Genomic DNA, 13,586 nt, shown 5'->3' on the forward strand with positions numbered 1-13,586 from the left:
AGAATAAGCCTTCTTTCCTTCCAAACAAATCAAGCCTCTCTGGCTCCTTTTCCTTTGGAGTAGATTTGAAATGCCAGTCTGATCTTCTTCCTTCACTGTTATCACCAAGGAACCCAACAGAAGGTGAATAAACCCCTTCAATGGCAGCTAACAGTAGAAGTCAGCTCTTTTTGAGGTTAGTGATGCTCTCCTCAGGGAACCTAGAGCCTTAAGCCACTGTGTTACCTCTCTGGCTTAGCAAGAAAAAGCTTTGCTGGAGCTTAAACTGAGTGACAGCTCCCTGCCTTACCAGTAAACTATCAAGATTCTGCCAATCTAGATCTTGCCTTGTAGGTAACATTCAGTGCACCCCAATTCCCAACCTCCCCAGAGATGTTTCTCTGCGGTATCCAGCCCCTCTCACTGGACACTTACAGAAATTATTAAGTCTCCAAAGAGGCAGTAAACACACACCACTGAGAATAAACCCTAACTTAATACATAGCACTGAGATGGGGTTTGTAATAAAAATAAGCATAAAGTTTATTAATAAAGAACATAGATTTAAGTGCTAATAGGCAAGAGAAAAAGAGAATGGCATGGTTACAAATAAAAAAAACGGTTACTTACCTTCTGTAACTGTTGTTCTTCAAGATGTGTTGTTCACGTCCATTACACATTAGGTGTGCGCGTGTCGCGTGCACGGATGTCGGAAACTTTTTCCCTCAGCGGCTCCCGTCGGCCTGGCAGAGTCCCCCCTCCCACCAGAGTGGCGCCCCGCTCTAGCGTGCGAGGGACCCAGCGGTCCGATGTTATACGGGACCAAGCACGGTAAAAATGGGACAGGCGGTCCCTGAAACATAGAGGAGGATCCGGTATAAGCATTGGTATGCTGTCCTTGATCGCAGCTTCAAAACCCTTGCTTATTTCCCGGCTGCGGCTTGCCTTGGCCGTGGCTTTGGCCCTGGTTAGGCATGTTGTTACGTCTCCGCCTGTTATCCCTGCCCCTTCTGCGATACGGTTCCTGTCTAGGACGAGGGTGGTATTGCCTCTGTGGTGGTTGGGGCTTAAAGGGTTTCCTCTGTGTCACTGGGGTGTGCATTCCCAACGACTTGAGGGTTGCTCGAGAGTCTTTGAGGCTATGCAATCTGGCATCTGTCTGGTCTGAGAACAAGCCTGACCCTTCGAACGGGAGGTCTTGCAAGGTGTTTTGTACCTCTGGGGGAAGGCCGGAAGCCTGTAGCCATGCCGAGCGCCTCATCACCACTCCTGACGCGAATGTCCTGGCCGCTGCGTCCGCGGAGTCAAGGGAGGCCTGCAAAGAGATTTTGGCTACTGCCTTCCCCTCGTCCACCAGGGCAGCGAAAAGACGGTTACTCACCGTTGTAACTGTTGTTCTTCGAGATGTGTTGCTCATATCCATTCCATTAGGTGTGTGCGCGCCGCGTGCACGATCGTCGGAAGATTTTTACCCTAGCAACACCGGCGGGTCGGCTGTGGAGCCCCCTAGAGTGGCGCCTTCATGGCGCTGAATATATACCCCAGCCGACCCGGCGCCCCCTCAGTTCCTTCTTGCCGGCTACTCCGACAGTGGGGACGGAGGGCGGGTTTGGAATGGATATGAGCAACACATCTCGAAGAACAACAGTTACAACGGTGAGTAACCGTCTTTTCTTCTTCGAGTGCTTGCTCATATCCATTCCATTAGGTGACTCCCAAGCCCAACTCAGGTGGTGGGGTCGGAGTGAGACATTGCTGTGTGCAAAACTGCTGATCCGAAGGCAGCATCGTCCCTGGACTGCTGCACTAGTGCATAGTGTTCTGTAAATGTGTGGACTGACGACCAAACCGCAGCTCTACAAATGTCCTGTATCGGAACTTGCGCCAGGAAAGCCGTCGAGGAAGCTTGGGCCCTCGTGGAGTGAGCGGTGAGGTGCGGTGCTGAGACACCTGCCAGGTCATAGCAAGTCCGGATGCAAGACGTAATCCAGGAGGATAGGCGTTGTGAGGAGACCGGTGAGCCTTTCATTCGGTCGGCCACTGCAACGAAGAGTTGCGTCGTCTTTCTAAAGTGCCTTGTGCGGTCAATATAGAAAGCCAGGGCCCTGCGTACGTCCAGAGAATGCAAACGTTGATCCTGGCGAGTAGCATGTGGTTTAGGATGAAAGACCGGGAGAAATATATCCTGGTTGATATGAAAAGGAGAAACCACCTTAGGGAGAAAGGCAGGATGTGGACGAAGCTGCACTTTATCCTTGTGGAAAACTGTGTAAGGGGGCTCGGATGTAAGCGCCCTGAGTTCAGAAACGCGCCTTGCTGAGGTGATGGCTACGAGGAAGGCTGTCTTCCAGGACAGGTACAGAAGTGAACAGGTGGCCAGTGGCTCGAATGGAGGACCTGTGAGCTTGGAGAGAACCAGGTTGAGGTCCCACGTCGGAACGGGCTGACGTTGTTGTGGGTACGTCCGGTCTAAGCCCTTGAGGAATCTAACGACCATCGGGTTAGAGAATACCGAGGACGCGAGTTCCCCTGGATGGAAGGCCGATATAGCGGCCAGGTGAACTCTAATTGAAGATATCGCCAACCCTTGCTGTTTTAGGGAGAGGAGATATTCCAAAATGAGAGGGATAGGTGCGTGCAACGGGGACGTGGCTCGCTGTTCGCACCAACAGGAGAACCGCTTCCACTTGGCCAAGTATGTGGTCCGTGTTGAGGGCTTCCTACTGCTCAGCAGAATCTGTTGGACAGAGTGAGAACACTGTTGCTCTGCCTGGGTGAACCATGGAGCAGCCACGCCGTGAGGTGGAGTGATTGCAGGTCGGGGTGACGCAACCGGCCGTGGTTCTGCGTGATGAGATCCGGATACAATGGAAGCGGGATCGGTGTCCGAACCGAGAGTTCCAACAGCGTGGTGTACCAATGTTGTCTCGGCCACGCTGGAGCGATCAGAATTACCTGTGCCTGGTCTCTGCGCAATTTGAGCAGTACCTTGTGGACCAGAGGAAACGGAGGGAAGGCATAAAACAGGTGGTCTTTCCAGGGAAGGAGAAACGCATCCGAGAGGGAGCCCGGAGCTCGACCTTGCAGGGAGCAGAACACGTGGCACTTCCTGTTGTCTCGAGATGCAAACAGGTCTATGTGGGGAAACCCCCACTTCTGGAAGACGGAATGTATAATGTCCGGACGGATAGACCACTCGTGCGTTTGAAAGGACCTGCTGAGCCGGTCCGCCAGAGTATTCTGGACTCCAGGGAGGAACGATGCCGTGAGATGGATTGAGTGGGCGATGCAGAAGTCCCACAGGCGAATGGCCTCTTGGCATAGAATTGACGAACGTGCTCCTCCTTGCTTGTTGATGTAAAACATGGCCGTGGTGTTGTCGGTGAGAACTAACACACAGCGGCCACGTAGGAGATTGAGAAATGCCTGGCACGCCAGGCGCACCGCCATCAGTTCCCGAACATTGATGTGTAGGGCTAGCTGAGGTGCAGTCCACAGGCCCTGGGTATGGTGCTCGTTGAGATGGGCGCCCCAACCCAGAGATGAAGCGTCTGTGACCAGGTGCAGAGAGGGTTGTGGGGCGTGAAACGGCATCCCCTCGCAAACCACATTGTGATCTAGCCACCATGTGAGGGAGGTCAGGACCGAGTTCGGGATTGTGACCACCATATTCAGGGTGTCCCGATGTGGGCGGTATATTGATGACACCCAGGTCTGGAGTGGGCGAAGCCGAAGTCTGGCATGCCTGGTTACGTACGTGCATGAAGCCATGTGACCCAGGAGGGTAAGGCACGACCTCACCGTGGTAGTTGGGAAGGCCTTGAGTCCCTGGACGAGGCTCGTGATGGTGCAAAAGCGATTGTCTGGCAGGACGGCTTGTGCGCGTCTGGAGTCTAGAACCGCACCGATGAATTCTATTCTCTGGGTAGGTTCTAGAGTGGATTTGTCCTTGTTGAGTAGGATACCCAACTTGTTGAATGTGCGCACTATTATGTGGATGTGAGCGCGAACTTGTTCCTTGGTACGACCGCGTACCAGCCAGTCGTCTAGGTACGGGAACACCTGTATCCCTTGCCGACGAAGGTACGCTGCCACAACAGCCATACATTTCGTGAACACTCTTGGGGCCGAGGATAGGCCGAAGGGAAGGACTGCAAATTGATAGTGCACTTTGTTTACTAGGAATCGCAGGAAGCGTCTGTGAGGCGGGTAAATTGCGATGTGAAAGTATGCGTCTTTCATGTCGAGGGCGGCAAACCAGTCTCCAGGATCGAGGGAAGGGATAATGGCCCCCAGAGAGACCATGCGGAACTTCAACTTTACTACGAATTTGTTGAGTCCGCGCAAGTCCAAGATGGGTCGCAGACCTCCTTTGGACTTGGGGATGAGGAAATAACGGGAGTAGAATCCCCTGCCCCTTAATTCCACTGGAACCTCCTCTATGGCCCCCATAGCGAGGAGCGTAGAAACTTCCTGTATAAGAAGTTGCTCGTGAGAAGGGTCCCTGAAGAGGGACGGGGAAGGGGGGGAGGAGGGGGGGGTAGAAGAAAACTGGATAGCGTATCCCCTCTCCACCGTGCGGAGGACCCAACGGTCCGAAGTTATAAGGGACCAAGCACGGTGGAAGTGGGAGAGGCGATCCCGAAAGGAGGGGGCTGGATCCTGGGGGATGACTGGGGCGCCGTCCTCGACCGCACCTTCAAAAGTTCTGCCTGGGGCCTGAAGGTGGTCGAGGTGGCCCCTGGTTCTGGCCGGGTTGAGGGCCGGTCCACCTTCTTCTACCACCTCGCCCTCGCCTCCGGGCCGAGTCTTGTCTCTGACGAGGCGGGGGGGGGTAGAAGCGCTGAGGTTGCGGCCTAAATGGCCTGCGCTGGGGGCCCACAACATGCATCCCCAGGGAGCGCATGATTGTTCTCGAGTCCTTGAGGCTCTGCAGGCGGGAGTCCGTCTTATCCGAGAACAATCCATGCCCCTCAAAAGGCAGATCTTGTAGGGTTTGCTGCAGCTCCGGAGGCAAACCCGAAACCTGAAGCCAGGAGATCCTGCGCATAGCGATGCCCGAAGCCAGGGTCCTCGCCGCTGAATCTGCAATGTCCAAGGAGGCCTGCAAGGAGGTCCGAGCCACCTTCTTGCCCTCCTCTACCATGGCTCCAAACTCTTCCCTGGACTCTTGGGGAATCAACTCCTTAAACTTCCCCATAGAGTTCCAGGAGTTGAAATTGTAGCGGCTCAGTAACGCCTGTTGGTTCGCCGCTCTCAGTTGTAGCCCTCCGGCTGAGTAGACCTTACGGCCAAACAGGTCGAGCCGCTTAGCCTCTTTTGATTTAGGCGCTGCAGCCTGCTGGCCGTGGCGCTCTCGTGCATTCACTGATTCCACCACCAGTGAGCACGGTTGGGGGTGGGTGTACAAGTACCCATAGTCCTTAGAGGGGACAAAGTATTTTCTTTCCACCCCTCTCGCTGTGGGTGGAATGGAGGCAGGAGTTTGCCATATCGTATCCGCATTCGATTGGATCGTGCGGATCAGAGGTAACGCCACCCTCGATGGGGCATCTGCTCCAAGGATGTTCACGATCGGGTCGTGCACCTCCACTATCTCCTCCGCGTGCAGGTCCATATTACGGGCCATCCTACGCAGGAGATCCTGGTGAGCCCGAAGATCTATCGGAGGGGGACCCGTACATGAAGTGCCCGCCACTGCCTCGTCCGGAGAGGAGGAAGAGGATGCCTCCGGTGGTACCGGATCCAAGGGGGGGTCCTGATCCCCTTGCTCTTGGGCCGGGGCATCACCTGCACTTGGGTCCCTGGTGTCGGGTGGCGTGGACACCGAAGCCTCCATGCCTCCTGGCGGAGGCCGAGAGATGGTGGATTCTGGGGCCCTTCTAACCGAGTGACCCGAGCGAGAGGTCGATGGTATTGGAGCCCCTTGTTCTTGGTGGTATGCCCACGGGGTCCAAAACGACCAGTGAGATGGTCCATGAGATTGGTCCTCTGCCATCTCCTGCCAGTGGCCGAAATTTTGTTCATCGGCGCGCCCTTGAGGGGGGTATGCCGATCTCGACAAGTCCTCCGAGGAGCGAGACACCGATCTAGACGGCCATGGCGGTGCCGAGAGAGATGAAACCATCCCGGTGGGCTGCGGTGCCGCACGGTGCCGGTCCGGAGATGATCTATCTCTGCGCGGTGCCGGCGATCGGTGCCGGGACCGCGACCGGTGCCGATGACCTCGTCGGTGCCGGGAGTCGGATCTAGACCTCGACGAGGACCTGGAGTATGCCCGGTGCCGGGAGCGACCCCTCGACGTCGAGCGCCGACCGTAGCGGTGCCGAGAACTACGTCTCGACGTTGATCGGTGCCGACGATCATAGCGGTGCCGAGACGTAGAACGGTGCCGCGAAGTAGACCTTGGCCGCGAGTACGACCGGTGCCGAGACGATATTCGGCGCCGGGACTGCGAGCGGCGTGGGGACCTGCTTCGGGACCTGGACCGGTGCCGAGGTTCCAGCCCTTGTGATGGTGGGCGCATCAAAGCAGGTTTCCCCCTCGACTGGACCGGGCGAGGCAACGGTGCAGTCGGTGCCGGTGGCTGAGGCGGTGCCGGCTCCGTGAGAGCTATTAAGTCTCTCGCCGCCGCGAAGGTCTCTGGAGTCGACGGGAGGCACTGTATCACCGCCGGCCTGGGGGGAGACGCTATTTGCACCGGACTCAACGGCCTCGGCGCCGGAGTCGACGGTGCCGGAGGCAACTGTTTCCGTTGCTCCACCGGTGGACGCGGCTCTACCCCCGACACTGGGGGAGCTGGCGTCTTCGGCACTGATGTCCCCGTCTTATGGGCTTTTTTGTGCCCTGGGGATAAGGACCGGCGCCGAGGCACTTGCTGTGTCTGCGGTGCCGACGAGGTCCGGTGCCGGGGAGGCTTGTCTGACGCCACTCGCGTGGTCGTCGCAGCCGGTGCCGCCGGGGCACTGCGCACCGAGGTGCTAGGTGCCGGGGCCTTGCTCGTGGAAGGAGCGTCCGGGCTAAGAGCCGCCTCCATCAGAAGTTGCCTGAGCCGAAAGTCCCGCTCCTTCTTCGTTCTCGGACGAAAGGCCTTACAGATTTTACACTTGTCTGTCTGGTGTGACTCTCCCAGGCACTTCAGACAAGATTCGTGCGGGTCGCTCGTGGGCATAGGTTTAGCGCAGGAGGCGCACAGCTTGAAGCCGGGAGCGTTGGGCATGAGCCCGGCCCCGCGGCCGGGGGAGAAAGGGGGGAGACGACCCCCTTAACCCCCTGGACTATTTAGAACAACTTTAAAACTACTTAACTAACTTACAACAAACTCTAAAACTATAACTATAACTACAACTATGATACAACAAGAAAAGCTAGGGAAAGTGGAGAACAGCTAAGCAGCGCTCCACAGTTCCAACGACCGTCAGGGGCGGTAAGAAGGAACTGAGGGGGCGCCGGGTCGGCTGGGGTATATATTCAGCGCCATGAAGGCGCCACTCTAGGGGGCTCCACAGCCGACCCGCCGGTGTTGCTAGGGTAAAAATCTTCCGACGATCGTGCACGCGGCGCGCACACACCTAATGGAATGGATATGAGCAAGCACTCGAAGAAGAACTCTGGTTGTGAACTCTGGGGGAGGGAATCCTTAAACTTGGAGACTGATGCCCAAGAATTGAAATTGTGTCTGTTCAGAATCGACTGTTGGTTAGCGATCCTCAACTACAGGCCCCCAGACGAGTAGATCTTCCTACCAAATACGTCCAAGAGCTTTGCCTCCTTGGCTTTGGGGGCCGGTGCTTGCTGGCAATGCCGCTCTCGTTCGTTGACCACAGAGAAGACCAGCAAACAGGGTGCTGGGTGAGAAAAGAGGAAGTCGAACCCCTGGAGGGGGCGAAGTACTTCCTCTCTATGCCTTTCGCAGTTGGTGCACTGGAGGACGGTGTTTGCCACATTGTCTTATAGTTCGACTGTACTGTTTTTATGAGCGGGAGTGCAATCCTGGAGGGGCCTTCCGGGCTTAGGATGTCAACCATGGGGTCCTCCTGCTCTATAGTGTCCTCCTGCTCTACAGTCTCCTCCGCCTGCAACCCCAGATTGAGGGCTACTCGGCGGAGCAGATCCTGGTGTGCCCGATGGTCAATCGGGGGAGGGCCGGACACTGTCATGCCTGCCACGGCTTCATCTGGCGAGGAGGAAGAGGTTAGGGCCTTCTGTGCATCCTCCTCTTCCTGCAACTCCTCACCTACCGGGCGCTCCTCTGGGGTCTGTCCTACAGTGTGGGCCTGAGACGGTGCCGGGCTTGGTGCCAAGTCGGCTCTTTCTTGCTCCGGTGGTCTGGAGACTGTGGCCTCCTTGCACGAGGAGGGGCGCCCCTGCGGGGAGTGGGACCGGTGTCTCGAGGGGCCAGATCTCGAGGTCCTGGACGGGAGGCCTTGCTGGTGGTAGGCCCAAGGGGTCCAGAATGGCTATTGTCCTGGCTGGCCCCACTGTGGGTGCCAAGCGGCTTTGTGTTCCCTACCGGCCGGTGCCCTCTGGGCAAATCTGCTGGACTGGTCCGAGTCTGCCTCCAAAACCACGGACGGTGACCTGGATGGCCACGGTGGTGCCATGGGACAGTGCCGGTCCGGGGTCGGAGAGTAGTACCTCCGTGACTGGGACCGGGAGTAACGTCTTGCCGGCCTGGACCTGGACCGGTACCGGTGACCTCAGGACCGGGAACAACTGCGAGTGGTCGGTCTTGAGGATCGTGTGGCTGACACGTCCCGGTGCCTACTCGAGTAGGGCTGCTGGGTCGGTGCTGGGCGCTTGTTGGGGCCCGACGGCTGTGCAGCCCTCTGCACTGAGGGTAGCCGGGAGTCCACCGAGGTGGAGCTCGAGTGGGAACGGCGCCTTGAACGGTGCAGAGATGGTGACCATGATGTGCGCACCATTGCCGGCTTGCCTCTGGATGGCAGTCTTGGCGGATTATCTTTGGCTTGGAGGGGACCCTCAGCGGACAATTCGATGAGGTCCTTTGCTGCCTCAAACGTGTCCGGGGTGGAGGGCTGTTCCAAAAGCTCCTCCAGCCCTTCCTTTTCACCCGATGCGCCTATCCCGGGGCTCGAAGGGCCTCTCGGCACCGGAGCCACTGGCACCGGGATCTGTCCTGGGGTTGCCACTCTCTTAGGCGCATTCGAGGTCTTCGCAGGCGCTGCCCTCTTATGTGGGGAGCGTCCTCGGGCCTTGGGTTGGCCCTTCGATTTTGCCAGCGAAGATGACCGGTGCCGGGGACGGTCTTGCTGTGTCGGTGCCGTCGACTTGTGGTGCCTCGCCAGTGCCAGATCACGAACCGATGCCAGGGCACTCCGCACCGAAGTTGACGGTGCCGCGGCCTGATGCGTCGAAGTGGAGGGCTGTAATGCAGCCTCCATGAGCAGCTGCTTAAGGCAAAAGTCTTTCTCTTTCTTAGTCCTGGGTTTGAAGGCCTTATAGATCTCGCAGCGCTCTTTTTGGTGTGCTTCCCCCAGGCAACGGAGGCACGAGTCGTGGGTATCGCTTATCAGCATAGGCTTGCGGCATGTGGCACAAGCCTTGAAGCCTTGGGCGTGCGGCATGCCCCGCCGCCCAGGGCCGGTGTCGGGATTGACCAAACACCTAAAACAAAGGAGCTTAACTACTACTAAAGAACTGTTAACTGCTAAGATTAACACTAGGTACTAAAGAACTGATAACTGCTAAGAAGAACACTAACTATTAACGCTAAGGGACACTCTCAAGCGAGAGACAGTTGTTCCAACGCCGTCACGGACGGTAAGATGGAACTGAGGGAGGATCGGGCCCGCAGGGGTATATATATGCTAGAGCGAGGCGCTGCTCTGGCGGGAGGGGGGACCCTGCCGGCCCGACGGGAGCCGCTGAAGGGAAAAGTTTCCGACGTCCGTGCACGCGATGCGCGCACACCTAATGTGTAATGGACGTGAACAATCACTCGAAGAAGAACAATAGTAACAACACACTTTCTTTTGTCTAAAACGTAACAGTTTACAATCCTGGTCTCAGGCAATTTCTCATCTACAGTCAGTTCTCAGCATCTTCATCCTCCATGGTTGAAGGATCAAGTTTTCACAGATTCCAAGAGTGCTGGCCTCTTCTGTCCTTTAAAGTGATGGATATTAAGCACTTTTCTCTCACCTTCTTCTTATAGCCCAGTTAACTTTTGAAATGTATTCTTTTGAAGTGTATCCCCAGATAAAGTTATTCTCCCCTGCCGATGAACAGAGGCCGTCTTCCTCATCCTCTTGAGGATTAGCTCTTTCTGTTGATTATTTTGTTTACCTTAAATTCAAATGTACTTCCACTGTATCTGGCATCACCTCGCTCAATTTACACTGGACGCACAGGTAAACAGGCTAAACAACATTCCTTTGCCCAGGAAAAATGTGTTCATCAAGTCCACCCCGAAAACGTATTTTAGGAACATATTTCCAGCACACACACACACAACTCATTACAAATCATTCATATGTGCTTCATGCAATGATATTCATGACTAGTGTGTCACCAGTTTTCATATTATACCTTCCAAGACACTGTTCATAGTACAATAAGTTGAGTTAATTGCTTATTCTTCGGGATTCAGACCCCCTGCTCTCCCCCTGGGGTGTCTGGATCCAGACTGTCACAACACCAGAGAAGCTGGTGTTTGCCAGAAGAATTTAGCAGTGTCCAAAGATTTGATAGTGTTGATATGTAAAGCTACCTGCTTGGGTACAGCTCAGTATAATATAGTCAATAATCTGTGAAGGCTTTCTTGGATCATTGCCCCAGGGATAGCACAAGACAAGACAACCCTCTGCATGAAATTCTGGAAGGATCTATAGTCATTCAGGATCCATGAAGAGGATTCAGGTACAATGGTCTCTTCTGGTGAGGAAGATGGACAGCTGCATTGGAATCTGCTGTTCCTCCTGCATGTCCCCATCCAAAGGAGCCAAGCTAGCAACAGGATGAGCCATTTGAGGGAGCACAATCTCTTTTCTAGAAGGTTGGTCTGGATTGAGAGGTTGAGACAGATCTCATTGCTTGCAGGATGCCCCCTGGCATTCAATAATATCAAAGTGAGTAAGTGTAAGGAGCTGGTGGCTAATAAGGAGGATGTCAAGGAATTATCTTCTTAGCCAGGGACCTGTAGGTATGATTGTAAGAACACTTTATAGAATGCTGCCTGGATGTAGATGGTGGGGGAAATTTCAGTGCATGGGATTTAGCAGGGGAAGCCTCTCTGCTGCTCTGTAAATCTGTGAGGAAAAAGAATATTCCTTTGGTAAGGATAGTGGAGTGCCAGTAGGTGTAACCTGGAGCCCTTATAGTCAAAGGCTTCAGACTGGCTTTAATGGTACTGAAGCCAGTCCCAGGACCCTGATTTGACATATAAGAGAGCCTGGAACTGACATGCAGAGCAAGTCTCTGGCTGCCATAGATACTTGAGGATTTCATGGTACTGAGAGTATTGGTGCTGCAGTCATCAGTGCCATCTCTGAAGACATCAATGGTATTGATGTCAGGGTTACTGCTACCAAAGGAGCGCTGGAGGGTAGCAGCTTCACTGGCACCCAAATGGTCGGTACTGGCAACATTGGTACCAGTGCCAAGTAATTTAATGTAGACGCTCCAGCTCAGTACCAGTCAACTTATGAGGTACCTTTTCACTGAGAATATGAGGGTCAGAGTCTCCGCAGGTGCTCCAGGCGCCCTTTTTGGGTCCTGAGCTATCACTGATATATACAGAGCTTAAAGTTCTATGAGTTTTTGATGATGTTCCCAGGCATGGGAACAGTGCCTCTTTTCTCTGGTCATCTTAAGGGTTTTTCTCCATCTATCAGAGGACAAGGACCTCAGTGATGGAACATATGGAGTTGGAGCTGCTGGAGCACATTTAGAGGTGGCGGGCTTCACTTGATCAGTTTTAGGCTGGCCAGGATCACAGACTGGAAGTATACAACTCTCCATAAGCTATTCTCTCAGACAGGCTTCCCTGGATTTTGCATTCTCTAGAAAAGCACTTGCAAATAACACATGTCCTTAACATGACCTTCACCTAAACAGATGAGGCATCTAATATGCCTATCATTAACAGCCATGACTACCTTGCAAGACAAGCAGTTTTTAAAACCTGGGGACTTATGCATGACTAAAGTCAGTACTGCAGTACCACCTCAGGAACAAAACAAATAAAAACAAATCTTCTATTAGAAGACAACAAAGGAAATACTATATACTAATGACTACATTAAGTATTTACATAAGAAAAGTTATTGATGAGCACAGGAAAACAGTGAGCACAAGGTGTCACTGGGATCTCAAACTTTTAGCAACAGGTGGTCAGAAGGAACTGAGAGGTAGACAAGGAAATCCTGCCCTTTATGCCCTCCGTTGGAGGAATGAGGACACTCAGGGAGTGTGCACCACCATGATGGGTATTGATCACCAGAATCCTCCAGCTCAAGTGCACTGGGAAGCACACACACTTACAGTGGAATATATATGTCAAGCACTCAAAGGAAAATCCTATATTTTGGCAGCTGCTTTACCTTGTCAATATCAGCAACAGTAATTATTTCAGGTTTTAAAACTTTGGCCTCCCTTGAATGGAAAGATGGTTCTTGAGATGATCTCTCAAAATCTTGAATGAAATCTTTAGACACTCCTACTGAACTGTATTCTACATCCAACTGGCCAGATAGTCTCACAAGAGTGTTCTTATAAATACTGGATTAACAAAATGAACCAAAGAAAACTAAATTATATGTTTCTTACTAATTAAACAGAAAAGAATTACTAATTACCTGTAGCTTTCAACACTAAAGCAGCTTCATTAAAAATGTTTGTAACATTTTTTCAGTAGATCTCTCTATTTATGAGGTAAACTTATTAGTTCGATCAGTGATACTCAGACTCAGCATTTCAGGAGCCAAATTAGCAATCAACATTACCAAAATGAGTCACAGTAGTGTGAATTCATTATTTCATTTACTATTTTTATATATATATATATTTATATATTCTCACAGCAAAACAACTGACCAAGTATTATTATTTTATCATCTATATCCTGATTGGTTAATAACTTAGATTGGTTGATATTAAAACACTATGTGATTTAATTATATGCTGCAAGGAGCTGCAGGAGACACATTAAAGAGCCACTTTAAAGAGCTTGTGAGCCTCAGTTTGAGTATCACTGAGGCCTTGGCTACACTAGCGCTGTACAGCGCTGCAACTTGCTGCACTCAGGGGTGTGAAAACGCAACCCCCCCCGAGCGCAGTAAGTGCAGCGCTGTACAGCGCCAGTGTAATCAGTGCTTGCAGCGCTGCAAGCTATTCCCCTCGGAGAGTTGGAGTACTTGCAGCACTGCGAGAGAGCTCTCACAGTGCTGATGGCGCGACTACACTTGAATCCCCAAGTGTAGCCAAGGCCTTAGATAGAGAGACAGACTATACACTTCACTACACCACGATTTCACATCATGGCTTTATATATCAGGCATGAACTTAAACATTTTTCCAAATGAAAACACAAACATGTATTTATAATGTAATCTAGAAGGAATATAAAAATTTATAGAGTGGGGGAA

At 53.0% G+C, this 13,586-nt stretch overlaps 1 protein-coding gene across 1 annotated transcript in view; it reads right to left on the reverse strand.

Moving 5' to 3' along the window:
• DNAH14 (dynein axonemal heavy chain 14) overlaps positions 1-13,586 on the reverse strand; it is a 530,612-nt gene that overhangs the window by 390,222 nt on the left and 126,804 nt on the right. The window contains 1 exon segment of the mRNA XM_065589985.1: positions 12,543-12,720. Within this exon segment, the coding sequence (XP_065446057.1) occupies positions 12,543-12,720 (178 nt within the window).

This window comes from Chrysemys picta, chromosome 3 (genome assembly GCF_011386835.1).
Source record: "Chrysemys picta bellii isolate R12L10 chromosome 3, ASM1138683v2, whole genome shotgun sequence".
NCBI lineage: Eukaryota > Metazoa > Chordata > Testudines > Emydidae > Chrysemys > Chrysemys picta.